At 32.9% G+C, this 15,166-nt stretch overlaps 1 protein-coding gene across 1 annotated transcript in view; it reads right to left on the minus strand.

Annotated features, from left to right (window-relative positions):
* ROCK2 (Rho associated coiled-coil containing protein kinase 2) overlaps positions 1 to 15,166 on the minus strand; it is a 140,829-nt gene that overhangs the window by 33,453 nt on the left and 92,210 nt on the right. The window contains 5 exon segments of the mRNA XM_074287116.1: positions 1,825 to 1,888; positions 5,951 to 6,110; positions 6,905 to 6,996; positions 10,116 to 10,254; positions 14,602 to 14,746. Coding sequence (XP_074143217.1) covers positions 1,825 to 1,888; positions 5,951 to 6,110; positions 6,905 to 6,996; positions 10,116 to 10,254; positions 14,602 to 14,746 — 600 coding nt within the window.

A 15,166-nucleotide genomic window follows, 5' to 3' on the forward strand; every position in this document is an offset into this window, starting at 1 on the left:
AAATGCTTGCTGATTTACTGATAAGTCACATAAAAGGAATTAACCTTCCAAATAATGAAACTTTTAGAAGTTCTAACTTTTTTTAGATACTACATTAAAAGATGCATCATTTTTGTATATTGACACATCTCTTGTAACTACTATATCATGAAGTTGTGTATTGTGTAAAACAATACAATTTAATTGGCAGCTTTTAAAATTTTTTTCATACTTTAAAATGCAAATTTATTTCCTGATTTTTCCATAAAAACACACATATACACACACACACAGAGTTAATATATAACACACATATAAAAACACACATATAACACACAGAGTTAATCCCCAACCCCCATGTTTATTTATAGCAAAGTGGCCCAAGGGATAAAGTGCTGAAGATAAGACTCCAGATAAGTTGAGTTATATGACCTTAGGCAAGTCACTCAACTTGCTTGCTTCAGTTTCTTTAACTGTAAAATGGGGTTAATAATAGCACCAACCTCCCATTGTTGTTGGGACAATTTAGTAATATTTGTACCACACTTAGCACAGTGCCCACTACATAGTAAGTGCTATATAAATATTAACTATTATTATTATTATTATTATTAAATAGCTTCATTGAACCAGGCTATACATCAACAAAATTCCCACTAGATATTGCTTCACATTTAAAGTATTTGAAGGTCATTATGTATTTTAAAATTGCTTCCAACATCAAGGATCTGTAATTTCATTCCCTTTACTAACTCACATAGCAAACCTTCTATAGAATTCTTTCAGAGTCAACTTAATGAAGAGCCTCTCCAAAATTAGCTTGAAAAATTAACCTATAGTTTATTATAGGGTTCATATTTTAAAACTTATTGGAACATTTCAGAAATTAAGTTTATTTAACTTTTGGGAACTTAGGATCATTTCTAGATCATGAAGAGACCATAAATGATTGAACTGGGAGACATGGTTAATAAAGCGTAGGGTTGAGGGACAGGGAAAAGGGAATTATAAATTTCTAATGACTAAAGAATAAATATAAAAATGTTTATAAATATTTTTTTTTAATTCTATACTTATTCTTATTTGGTGCGTAGCTTGGTGGGTAGGGACAGACTGATAAACTTGGAGTCAGCAAGGCCTAATTTGTTATGTGATCCTGAGTAAGTCACTTAACTCCTTTGAGCTTGCTCATCTGTAAAAGGGTGATTACTACACTGACTTCATAGTATTATTGTGAAGATCAAATAAGATAATCTACATAAAGCATCTTTCAAAACTCAAAGGCATTAGAGAAAGCTATTATAATTAATTACATATAATACAATTTTCCATGGATTCACTATCTACAGAATATGACTAACTGTAAACAAATTATTTTCTCAAAAGTAATCATCATATAATTGTGGAAATATGTATAGAAGAATTGCACATGTTTAACATATTGGATTACTTGTTGTCTAAGGAAGTAATTCAATATATGTTAAACATGTGCAATTGCCGTAAGGGGGTGAAGGCAAAGGAAGAAGAAAAAAAATTGGAACACAAGATTTTGCAAGGACGAATGTTGAAAACTATGCATGTTTTGAAAATAAAAAGCCTTATTTCTTTTAAAAAAAAATTATCATAAATGTGGAATTATTTTGAAGTGCTTTTGCAATTGGATAGCTCAATAAAAAATTTATGTCAATGCTGTAGGGGTGGGAGAGGGAATAGAAGCTATGACAATTATATCTGTCCTTAGCACAACCATTCTGCAGTTCAGAAGCAAATGTTACCGGGAGTTTCTTTTCATGCAAATACTAGTAAAATGTAATTTATAGAGTTAACACTTTCAAATATACTGACCTCATTTTTCCTTGACTGTACTGAATCATTTTCTGTACTGGAAGAAGGAGCATCCCCTAATAACCTGAAAATTTTTTTAAAAAGCAAGTTAAGTTCCCCATAATTTAAACACCATGGTGTTGTCAATCTCTTAATTAGCAACCTAATATCATTTTATCAATCTTTATCCTCCTTGATCTCTCGATTACATTTAATACTGTTGATAATTATTCTTTCTTCTCCGATACTTTCTTCAATTTGGGCTTTTGAAACACTGCTTACTCCTAGTCCTTTTCTCTCCCATGTGTCTCTGCTCATTCTCAGTTTCTTTTGTTACTATCCATATTATATCCTAAACTTTTTCACTTTACATTCTCTCATTTGATGATCTCATTATTTCCCATAGGTTCAATGATATTTCTATGTTGACTCACAGATCTATATTTTCAGTTTCCTTTCAGATTTTCAATAGCTGCTTATCAGACCCTTCAAATTGGATTTTAAATTCAACAGGCACAAAACATAATTCTATACCTTCTCTTAAAACACACTATTCTTCCAAATTTCCCTATTACATCCAAAATCACAATCTTGTTGTTCTCAAATATTCACTGATACTCACTTCACATATCCAATGAGCTGCCAAATCTTGGGTCATTTTTATCTCAGCAATATTGATAGCTTATATATCCCCTTCTCTACCGAGAGACCCAAAACTTTAGTTCACCATATCAAAGCCTGTTTGACCTTCTGCAATTCCCTGACTCAAGCCTCTCATCATTTTCATTTATCATATAGATACTAAAATTAATTTCCCCAAGTACGTGTCAACATTTTATCCCTCTTCTCAATAAACTCTCGGATCAAATATAAGCTCCTCTATTTACCATTTAAAGTTCTTCACAAACTGTACCTTTTTTGTCTTTCCAGTATTCATTATTTCTTTTTCCTTACTTTGTGATCCAGCCATCCTTGACTACCAGCTTCTCTGAATACCTGAAGAACCATTTTCCATTTCCCCCTTCCATACTTAGCATTGGCTTCAACCTGGGCCTTGAGTACACTTCCTCCTCATCTTTGCCTCTTGGACACTTTAGTTTTCTTGTAGACATAGTTCAAGTGCCACCTTCTTCATGAAGCCTTTATTCAACCCATAGCTAATAGTGCAACTTTTCCAATATTTTCTTTTATCTATTTTCTGTAAATATTCTGCACATAGTGCAGGTGACTTCCCCATTAGAATGTGTGCTTTGAGATTAGACAGTTTCATTTTTGTTTCTCTATTCAAGATGTTTAACACTTTGCTTGGCATATATCAAGCATTTAAGGTGTGTTGATTTGCTGATTGATGTTCTGTAGGCATCTCAAATTCATTGTATTCAAAACAGGACTCAATTACTACCCCCTTGATTCTGCCCCTCTATGTGACTGTGGTTTCTGTTATAGCACCAACATGACTCACACTTAGAAGTCATTCTCTATACTCTTCATCTTCACTCACTCTCTAGGCAACAGTTCACAAGTTTAGGATTCCCTCCTTCACTCTACTCACATAACGTTTCTGATTCAGAACTCTTTGTCTGAATCTCTCTGAATGACACTGAACCTCTCATTTAGGCTACTACAATACCCTCCAAATTAGTTTCTCTTACATAGTTTCTTCTATGCAATCTATTCTCCACACACTAATGAAGTTATATTTCTAAAGCATTTTTTTCTGTTAATCATTTTGTAGTTATTTCCAATTCTTCATAACCACATTTGGTTTTCTAGGCAAAACTATTAGAGTGGTTTCCTTCTCCAGCTCATTTTACAGATGAGGAAACTGAGGAAAACAGGATTAAATGACTTGCCATGGGTCACACAACTAGTAAGTACATGAGGCTGAATATGAACTCAGCAAGATAAATCTTCCTAACTATACCACCTTATACTTATTAACTAGTCGATCAACCAACAAACATTTTACAAGGTGCCTACTACTTTCCAACCACAGTTCTAGATTCCAGGAATAATAAAACTGGGAACTCCTGCAGCTCCCAAAGAATGTAAACAAGCTATTAAATTTGTGAAGTGTTTATAATATGAGTAAGGAACCTAATCCTAAGATAAGAACCCCCTCCATCAACAGACAGATAAACAACCGGCAGATCACAACCAACTAAGTAGTAGATAAATTCTAGAAAGTTGCCTGAGGCATATAAAATTAAATGACTAGCCTAAAGTTGTAAAGTTAACAAGTCAGAAAAAAGGGATAACTCTTTTTAACTTCTCTCCCTCACCAAAATCCAGTTGGTTCCTATCTCTAGGAGAGACAGCTTCACAGATTATTTTTCATCCAGCTGAAAGGTCTTCTAATCTCAAATTTCCCCCCACTCCAAATCATCTTCTATTTAGCCACTAAAGTAATTCTTCTAAAACCTAGGAATGTTCATATCACCTCATCTATTCCCTATTGACTCCAGCATCAAATACAAAATTCTGCTTGGCATTTAAAGTTCTTCATAACTTAGCCTTCCTCCTACCTTTCCAGTCTTCTTAAACATTACTATCTGCAGCATATTCTATGATCCAGTTATACTGGTCTCCTTGCTTTTTCACAAACGAGACCCTCCACCTTTCAGTATTTTCCTTGATTATGCCCCAGAAAAGGAATGCTCTTCCTCTTCATTTCTGCCTACTGGCTTCCTTTAAATACCAACTAAAACTTAGAAGCCTTTTTCTACAAGGCCCCATTTTCTTCTATATAAAACCTTTCCCAATTTCTCTTAATCCTAGTGTCTCTCTTTTAATTTTTATCCATTTATCTAGTATATTTCTAGTTTGTACACATTTACGCTTTTGCTCTTTCTCCCATCAGACTACATGTTCCTGGAGAAAACTTTTTTTGCTTGAGGGATGCTTTTTTGCATCCCCGTCCTTAGCAAAGTACCAGCACATAGTAAGTGAGTAAAAAATATTTACTGAATATTCCAAAATATTTTTCTTCTTTTACTTCTTTACTGCCAAACAAAATGGAATATGGTCTATACGAAAGCCTCCTAAACTACTAACTGAAAATGGGAAATCAGTAAATGTTTGTTTATATGCTTTTTATATTCTTATGTAGCTGGAATCAAATAAAAATTTCTCAAGTTACAAGTAGAAAAAGTTTAAGGCGCCCTGGTCTACATCAATGTCATCTAGTTCCTTATCATCCACTTAATTTTCTAGAATCTGGATTCCCAACTTATTTATTTTTTCAGTCATTGAGCAGGAATGAACTCTTTATGGCCAAAGCCTAGTAATTATAGACACTTAATAAATGTTTATTGACCTCTGATGATCTAGTTTCAATCATTCCATATGATAAAGGAAAAGGATACCCGACCCTTTGCCTACTCTATTCTACATAACACTGCCCGAAATAATCTTCCTAAAGAACAATAATTCTATATTGAGAAAATGTAAGGGGCTTCCCACACTACCTGCCAAATTACAGTCCAACCACCCTAACTTAATATCCAAAGCCTTTCATGAGTTAGTAATCAACATGCTTTTTTTACTTTAGCTCTTCAAAACTTCCCGTTCTCTCACTCTGCACTCTACCTGAATTTCTACAGATGTTCTAAAGTCTTTACATTTCTCTTCAAAATATTCCTTTGACCTAGAATGTCATTTCCACTAAGTTCTATTCATTCTTCAAGGCCTAGTTCAAATATCAATTTCTCCATTGAAGAATGCCCCTATTCCGGTTCTAACCTAATCTCTGACCCTACACTGCACTAACATTTTCTTATGATTACTTGTATGCTTGTCTTATTTCACCTATTCAATCTAAAGCTGAAAGAGGCTAGGGTCTACCATTTGTCTTTGTATGCTCCAGAATATCCAGTAAAGTCTCACATTTTCTATACATTTGTTAATGAATGACTCAAAAAGCAAATAAAACCAAGTGAACAAAATTATTTTGTTTAAGTTGTGTAAAATAAGGTCATAAAACTTTACATATCATGTTAGACATTTCTCAGCTTAAAATTACCAAACCACATTTCAATATTATAAAATTGTTTCACAATCTAAATCAAATAATACAAACTAAAATCTGTTGCATATTTTTAAAATTTTAGTAAGTTAAAGAAAGCACTATTTTCAATGATTCACATACAAATTTTCGCTATAATAGGTAAAACCTATAAAAGGCAGTTGATTTCCCACAAAGGCTTTAGGAATTGGAAAGGTTTCCACATCTCCTTTATCATCTTCAATGTCATCAAAATTGCTGCTATCTATGTCACTGCTGAGTTCAGGTACTACTGGAGCTGCAGCTTTAAGGAAGAAAACAAAATACTTATTTTATTCCTTGTCAAAAAGTAAAAGGAAGCATTTTTTATAAATACATAAAATACATTTTAATTGTATAATTTTATTATGAATTTACATTTAAAAGAAAAATATTAAATGAACATTTTCTTTATCATATGTTTATCACTTTAGGATAATAGCATTAAAGAAGCACTTTAGGTAAAAATCTGCTGTAAAAGTTATATATTAATTTTGCACAAATATTAAGAAAGGTTTGATTATCACATAAAAACATCTCTTTTCTGAAGCAAATAGTTAATATACAATATTTTTTTTTTACAACTGCCAGGATTTTTTTAAAAATCTGAAGTAGAAAAATAAAAGTTTTCTATTTCTACATAATAATTTTCTACATGTCAAAAAATTATACAAAATATGAATTAAGTTAAAAAAAATTCATTGTATAGCAATGTTTTATCACACAGGAGGCTCTTTTCAATAATAATATTTATTCAAATACTAATTCAACTTGTTTAATTACATTTTAATTGCCTATTTTCCCTATCCTATAATAAAAATAGCATGATTCCTTAAACTAGACACGATTTAAAACCTTTTGATGTCATAAAACTATAATTCTAATAACATCACTAAAACAGTTAAAAAATATTACATTTGGTTATGGAAAATGCTGTACAGAAAAAGTATACATAAACATCTCTTAACTGAGAAATGAATACCCTTATTAATCCAAAATAGATTATCAGCTTATCAATTTTCAAATGATGGCATGAGATATTTTAATTGAAATACTTACTTTCTCTTATGTTATCCCAATTCCACTGATCACTTTTAAAGAAAGAGTGCTGTTTGATTTCTTCTACCCCATTTCTCCCAAGTCGCACCTCCCTAAACATACCAATTGATTCAAAGTTACATTAGGAAAAGGGGGAAAGTCTCTGGAAATATTCAAATAAAGACAGACTCCTTTCAGCAATAATCTGATATCTCTTTAATTATTAAATCCAAAAGAGAATCAGAAAAGAATTAGGAACAAATCTTACTTTGTCAGCATTTAACCATGTACCAAAATGGCTGTAAGAGTAAATGTGCCACGTGAGGGAAACATTTTTCCTTCTCAATTTGGTGTAGAAAGAGAGCACACAGTACAGAGCTTTAAAATTAAATAAATAAACCATATATGCAAAGACTGCCAAACCACATGACAAACTAAGACATACATGAAGGGAGCTTTGGCTTAGGACACACAAGAGTTATTCAAAATTTTTCTGCTATATTTTTAAAAATCCAACACCCCTTCAACTTAAAAAAAGAACCCTCTCAGTATTTTTGCCAAGATATCTGAATTAAAAAATATAAAATTTTGTACATGACTATCTCTCTTCTATTTTATGTAAAAGCTACAGCATTTGTGCAAACAATTTCATCCTTCCCAAGTGTCTCAATTGTAATCACGTAGTTGTTTTTAAATAAATTCCCAAAATTATTATTAATGTAAATAGGAAAAACTACACATATTTGGGGGGGAAATATTCCTAGCTACATTTATAATATTAAACTCTACTTAAGTATCTATTCTCTACGCACTAATCATTCCTTCAACTACAGAAGTAGGAAGAAAACTACTGAAGCAGCCCTTTCATGAGTGAATTTTTTCCTTGACAGAAGCCTCACTCAACATTCTTTTAACAATCCTTACACTTCCATCAGATTTTCTTTTTTTAAAAAGGCAACACTTCTTCATTACATAGATAGGTGGAGGTACAATATATTAAATACAGACACAGGCACTAAGATTTGAGGGTTTTGTGGTTTTTGTTTTTTTTTGTATTTCCCTACCAGGCAATTGGGTTAAGAGACTTTCCCAGGGTCACACAGCTAAGAAGTGTTAACTATCTGAGATCACATTTGAACTCAGGTCCTCCTGACTTCAAAGCTGCTACTCAATTAACTGCAGCACCACCTAGATGACCCCAGAAGTCAATTTCTCTAATGTTTTATTTTACAAATGAGAAAAGTGTAAGTAATTGCAGGAAGATTACAAGATCTTCGGACTCCAAATGCAGTGTTTATTCCTCTGCATTATATTAACTCTTTCTCACAAAACTAGAATGTTAATTATTGCTAATTGTTTAACAAATTTTAAATTCCTGTCTTTCTCCTCTCCTTTAGCTCTATTATAATTTATCTTCAAAGCCACACCATGTAACAGCAACAAATATTTATACAAAATTTCTATTTGCAAAACAAAAAGACTTGCAAAAAAACTTTGTGCCCATCATCTTATTTGATCCTTATAATTTGGTGATAGGGGTTTTATCATTTCCATTTTATAGATGAGGGAATACTCCAGTTCCAATTGATCAATGATGGACAGAATCAGCTACACCCAGAGAAGGAACACTGGAAAATGAGTGTAAACTGTTAGCATTTTTTGTTTTTCTCCCCAGGTTATTTTTACCTTCTGAATCCAATTCTTCCTTTGCAACAACAACAACAACAACAAAATTCGGTTCTGCACACATATATTGTACCTAGGATATACTATAAGATATTTAATATGTATGGGAATGCCAGCCACCTAGGGGAGGGGGTGGAGGGAAGGAGGGAAAAAATTTGGAACAGAAGGGAGTACAAGAGATAATGTTGTAAAAAATTACCTATGCATAGGTACTGTCAAAAAAATGTTATAATTATAAAATTAATAAAAAAAAAAATAGATGAGGGAATACTGAACAATCTTCCTAAGTACTAGTGTGTCCTATTTCTTAAACTATTTTATAATGTAATTACTTTATATTACTTTGTACTGGATTTAATTTACTCTGAATAGACTTATTTTTTAAAAAGGAAAATTCTCCCTATTATTGTAGGTCAACAACTACTCTATACCCTATAATTCAAAAAGCACTGCCTGGTATCAAGTGAGAAGATGTAGAAAGGTTCAAAAACCTACCACAGACAAATTCTACAGTGAGTACAAGTCATAGAGCAGATCTCAACTCAGGTCATTGTCTTGACCATTGTAAGGTAGGCTCCCTATCTGATATACCATAGTGTCTTTTAATAATGATAATTTAAAAGCAATGAACACCTAGATTTCAACCCTATGACATAAGGAAATTTACTTCTTCTTTATGGGTTTCAGTTTCCTTCTTTACAAAATGAGGGCGTTGTCTACCCTTTGACCCAGCATTGCTGTTATTGGGATTATATCCCAAAGAAATACTAAAGTGTGGAAAGGGACCTGTATGTGCCAAAATGTTTGTGGCAGCTCTTTTTGTTGTAGCTAGAAACTGGAAGTTGAATGGATGTCCATCAACTGGAGAATGGTTGGGTAAATTGTGGTATATGAAGGTTATGGAATATTATTGCTCTGTAAGAAATGACCAGCAGGAGAAATACAGAGAGGCTTGGAGAGACTTGCATGAACTGATGCTGAGTGAAATGAGCAGAACCAGAAGATCACTGTACACTTCAACAACAATACTGTATGAGGATATATTCTGAAGGAAGTGGAAATCTTCAACATAAAGAAGATCCAACTCACTTCCAGTTGATCAATGATGGACAGAAATAACTATACCCAGAGAAGGAACACTGGGAAGCGAATGTAAATTGTTAGCACTACTGTCTATCTACCCAGGTTACTTATACCTTCGGAAGCTAATAATTAATGTGCAACAAGAAAATGGTATTTATACACATATATTGTATCTAGGTTATATTGTAACACATGTAAAATGTATGGGATTACCTGCCATCGGGGGGAGGGAGTGGAGGGAGGGAGGGGATAATTTGGAAAAATGAATTAAAAAATTAAAAAATAATAAAAAAAAATGAGGGCGTTGTCTCTATAGTCTCTCCCAGCTCTAATATATTGTGATTAGATATTCTAGATTATTTTACGTGCTAATAATTGGGAATTAACTATATGCTCATTTCAAAATTCATTTCAAAACAAATTTCAAAGAATTTATTGGCAAAGAAATTAAAGGTATACCTACCTATCAGTCAAGAAAGCACATATGAGATTTTTTGCATGCTTGGATATTTCTGCATCTTCTGGAAAATTTAGTGAATTTTTATGATCCATGATTTTACTATATGTTCCTACAAGTGAATCTGCATAAAATGGAGTGTCCCCTAAAATTCAAAGAAAATAATGAAAAGTAAATGGATTAGAAACATATTCAAACAAAACAAAATTCATATTCATTTATTTCTCATATGGATGTAGGTAATTATGATTTAAGAGATACAATACCAGATAAATCAGAATATTAATTATTAGAACAGATCAAATTAAACCCTATTAAATATTGTCTTCAGTTTTTAAAAAATGTCAAGAGTTTTAAAGAACCAAAATAAAAAATGAGCTCATGAAAAGAATTAGTTCTTTTTTGCTTAAACTTTTATGTCCTTATTCTAATGTTCTTTTCTTGAATTTTGAGGAGATGATGTTAGAGCTGATTTTAAAAGGATTCTCCTTTAAGTCGAACAGCCTTATATGGCCTTAACAATGAATATCCTATTCCCTGAATATTCTTGGGGGTAATTCTGCTAGTCCTGAATTAAACTAAGTACTCACATTGTAAACAGTGACCCCCACATTCCTCTTCCACTTTCCAGAACCCCAGAAAGGATCTAGGTAATTTTTTAGAAATCAAAGAATATTATTCTTACAGCAGGTCCAGAAATATAATATGTAATCATAATATAATCTCTTGTGAATGCTCTTTATTGAGTCTAAAGTAACTTATATCTAAGGAATAGTGAGAAACCAACTGATCTCAGAAATACTGTCATTAAACTCAAATGATACAATGAAACATGACAATTTTAAGCAAAATCATGGGGAAGTTCTGAAAAAAAATGTTATATGTGTAACAAAATGTAAAAGAAAGATAGCTACTTTCAAGAAATACTTTTTAATTTCTAGAAGAAGAATATGGTTATAGTGATAATACTCCAAAACGGTATTGGATTCATTCTAATGCATCATCAAAGGGAAGAGGGAGAACCAGTTAGATGAGAAAAGAGGGTACTAACAAAGAGAACAAGAAAAAAGAATAAAAAACAAAGCCCTCAAATGAAGTAGGCCATTCTCTGACTAGGTCACACTCTGACGTACAGAGAAGAAAGGTAAAATGATCTATTTTGTATACTTAGAACAAGAGATTAAGAGATCAGAAAATAACCTGCATCTAAAGAAGGCATTTCAAACCACAAGAACAAAGCCCTACTACTTCTGTTACCTATTAATCCAAACCCTTGAAAATGGTTTTAACAATTATTCTACTAATGAAAAATTTCAGGCTTATCTTCTCTAGAAATAATCTTAGTCCAAAAACAAACAAACAAACAAACAAAACAAAAACAAAACAAAAAATAAAAGCAAAAAAAAGTGTGAACTACTAAGTTTGCCAAGTTAGGTTTTATTCAAGTATTAGTTCTATCACATTTTCATTATGAGAACTAATAAAGCTACCTAATTTAGTCTTTCATAACCTTAGCCAGTTTTTTTAAACCAATGTGTTTAAGGAAATTAATGAATAAAGCATTTATTGTGCTCTTAATATATGAGAAGCACTGTGCTAGCACTGAAAATGCAAATAGAAAATGTAAGACAAGAGTAGAAGCTGTCTAGGGAAGTCACATTGTATTGGGGGAGACAAAATACTGCAGTTTTGGTTGCAATTAATATGGAAAGGTCCCCATGGTACTTAGGGTATACCATACCAGTAAAGCAGAAAGTAATGCTACTTCTTTAATGTCATTTCCATTGATAAAGATCTTATCACACTTTCTGATAGTGAATCATTTGACAGTGCCAAGAATTTTGGTGGTAAGAACTTTCTTTGTTGGGTTCTCAGATGGGTAAACCCACAGGAATTCCTTTCCAGGATGTTGATTGAGGGCACAAGGCTGAAAGCATGACTATTCCCAATGCTCTTAGATTCAGGGTCCTAAACTGTCTTCATTGGTGTCTGAGAAGAGATGATGATCAAGATGGGGTAGAAATCTGACCAATTGAGCACATGCTTCCTTCTGGTTCTCCCTCAGGGTGCCTTGTTGCCTACTATGTGAATGAGTGTGTGTGTATGTTAGAAAGGGAAGACAAGTAGGGGGAAAATGACAAGTAAGAGAGTAAATGACGAGTAAGTCAGAGAAAGAAAAAGAAATATACTTAAAGTTGTTCACAAATCTTGATTTGGTCATAATAAGAGAAATAGTAATGCATCCAACTCAAAACTTTCTCTTACTAAAATGTAATTATTAAATACATCTGATAAAGGTTGAAACTAATACCAGAAAGATTCATTTTTCTAATAAAGTCTGTTGTCCTTGGGTTAAAAAAATTTTAAAATATCTTACAAAAATAATCTAAATAGAATGAACAATATTTAGCTAAGCTCAGTACCATCAGAGAAGATACTAATTACATTTGGTGTCCAGTAATTTTAGAAACCCAAAGTATGTATAAAAGTATTAATGTATATAAATGTTATATTACTTTAGCTATTTAAAATTCAATCTAATTTAATGCCCTGACCTTTATAAATCCCGAATAGAACTATACCTAAAAAGTCATTCAACAATCACTTCGAAACTACCCTTGATCAAATGTCATCTTTGACATTTGAAGCTCTGACTACCTATTAAAATGAATATCAAAGATCTCATGATACATCAAAACAATCATGAAGTAAGAATCAAGAGACCTGAGCTTTAATCTAATATTACTACTATGTAATCTTGTACATCTCAAACTTGCTGAGTCTCTGTTTCTTCATCTTTAAAATGTGTAGGTTTGAGTAAAGTAACTATTAGATCCTTTCTAGTCCTAAAACTCTATGATTTTTTTTGAAGCATAAAATGTTTTCAACGAAAATCCTTGATAAAACACGAGAACTGAAATGACTTCAGTTATAGTTCTATTTTTTTGGTCAATCCACCTTTAGCATAAAAAACTTTTATGGGAAAAATCTTCCTCTTAAAATCCTTTTTATACTCCATTCTGTTCAAATTAAACCCTGGAAATAAAACCGGAGATAATTTCCCACCATGCCAAGAACACAGGATATATCCAAAGAACAATTTATTAAAATTCTCCTAAATTTTTGCTTATCTTCCATATTTCTTAATTACAGGAAATGCCCCAGTCCTTCTCACTCCTACCTCACTTGAAGTCATCACAAATAAGCACAACAATGTCTCAACTTCCTTTCTCTCAATCTTCTTAAATCTCTTGCCTTGTGGCTTGATTGAAAGAGCTCTCTGCTGCTACAATGACCTCTTAATTACCAAATCTAATTGCTTTTTCTCAATTTTCATCCTTCTTAACTTTCTGCAGTCTTTGACACTGCTAATCATCTTCTCCTCTTTGATACTTTGTCCTCTCTGGATCTTCATGACCTTGTTCTCTCTTGGTTTCTCCTATCTAACTGGCTGTTTCTTCTAGTCCTTTTTTTTTTTTTTTTTTTTTTTTTAAATGAATTTTTATATAGCTTGTGCACTGGGTGCCCCTCAGAGCTATGTCCTAGGACCTCTCCACTTTTTCCTCTGTACTAGCTCTCTTGGTGATCTCATCAACTCCCATTAATTCAATTATCACCTCTATGTAGATGAGGGCCAGATTTATTTAGCTAGCCCTAATCTCTCCTCTGAAAACTATTATTGCATCTCCAATAATCTATTAGATATCTTGAAATAGATGTCCCACAAACATCTCAAACTCAACATATCCAAAAACTTTTCCTCCAAACCCACTCCTGTTCCAAATTTCCCTATTACTGTCAAGGGCAATACTATACTCCCTCGCTTCCCAGACTCAAAATCTAGGTACCATCCTCAAATCCTCTTTTTCATCCCCCATATCCAATCAGTTGCCATGGCCTGTCAAATCTACTTCTTTGTAACATTTCTCATAAATGGCTGGTCACTTTTTCTGGTATTCTTACACTTTAACCCCTCCACTTTGCCCTCTAACATATCCTATAATTCAGTGACACTGGCCTCCTTGTTGTTCCTTGAATAAAACATTCCATTGCTTTATTCCATACATTTCATGGGTCACTCCCTCTTCACTCCCCCCACCCCATCCATAATACTTTCCTCTTCTTCTTTGCCTTTTGACTTCCCTCCAATTCTCAACTTAATCTCACTTTCTGCATGAAGTCTTTCCTGATCTCCCTTAATGTTAGTGCTTTCCTTTTGGGATCACCTCCAATTTATCCTTCAGATATCTTATTTGTACACAATTCTTTTCATGTTGTCTATCTCATTAATCTGTGAGCTCCCTGAGGAGGGAATGGTATTTTCCCTGTGTTTTCATCCTAATACAGTGTCTAAAACTTAATAAATTATTAACTTGACTTACACACCCATAATTTTGTCTACTCAAGCTCTCAAACAAAAATTTTGTTGGGTAGAAGAAGGAAAAAAATGAAGGAGAAAAATGAAGAAGATCAGGAGAATGTGTTTACTCACCAACAAGCATCTCAAAAAGGAAAACACCTACAGACCACCAATCACACTCTCGTCCATAGTAGCCATCACCACCTTGTGACTTCAGAACTTCAGGTGATATATAATCAGGTGTGCCAACTGCTGTATCACAACGTACCATGCCTGTCTGGATAAAGAGAACAAGCAAATAATATGGCTCATGGAAAAGCTAAATTCAGCTTAAAATAGCATCCCTCTTTAGTGAGCTAATTTCCACTGATACAATGCTTCACATTTCCATGAGAAGAAATTAAACTGGCTTTTAGAAACTGGTATTTTAAAAGAGAACAAACTTCATATCAGCCCAGACATAAAAAAAAAAAGTATTTATTAAGTGCTTTGTATATGACTGATACTAAACTGAATTCCTTTTGTACTAAGTAAAAATTCAGGCATTTATATTATCCGTGTAAATGCTACTGCTGCTCCATTAATTATCTTGGATAAAGAATTAGAACTCTTATTGACTAAAGCAATTAGAATACAGTTCAATCAACACCTGCACATGTCACAAAATTAATCAAAATCAACGTGTGGGAGACCTGGT

This window comes from Sminthopsis crassicaudata, chromosome 2 (genome assembly GCF_048593235.1).
Source record: "Sminthopsis crassicaudata isolate SCR6 chromosome 2, ASM4859323v1, whole genome shotgun sequence".
NCBI lineage: Eukaryota > Metazoa > Chordata > Mammalia > Dasyuromorphia > Dasyuridae > Sminthopsis > Sminthopsis crassicaudata.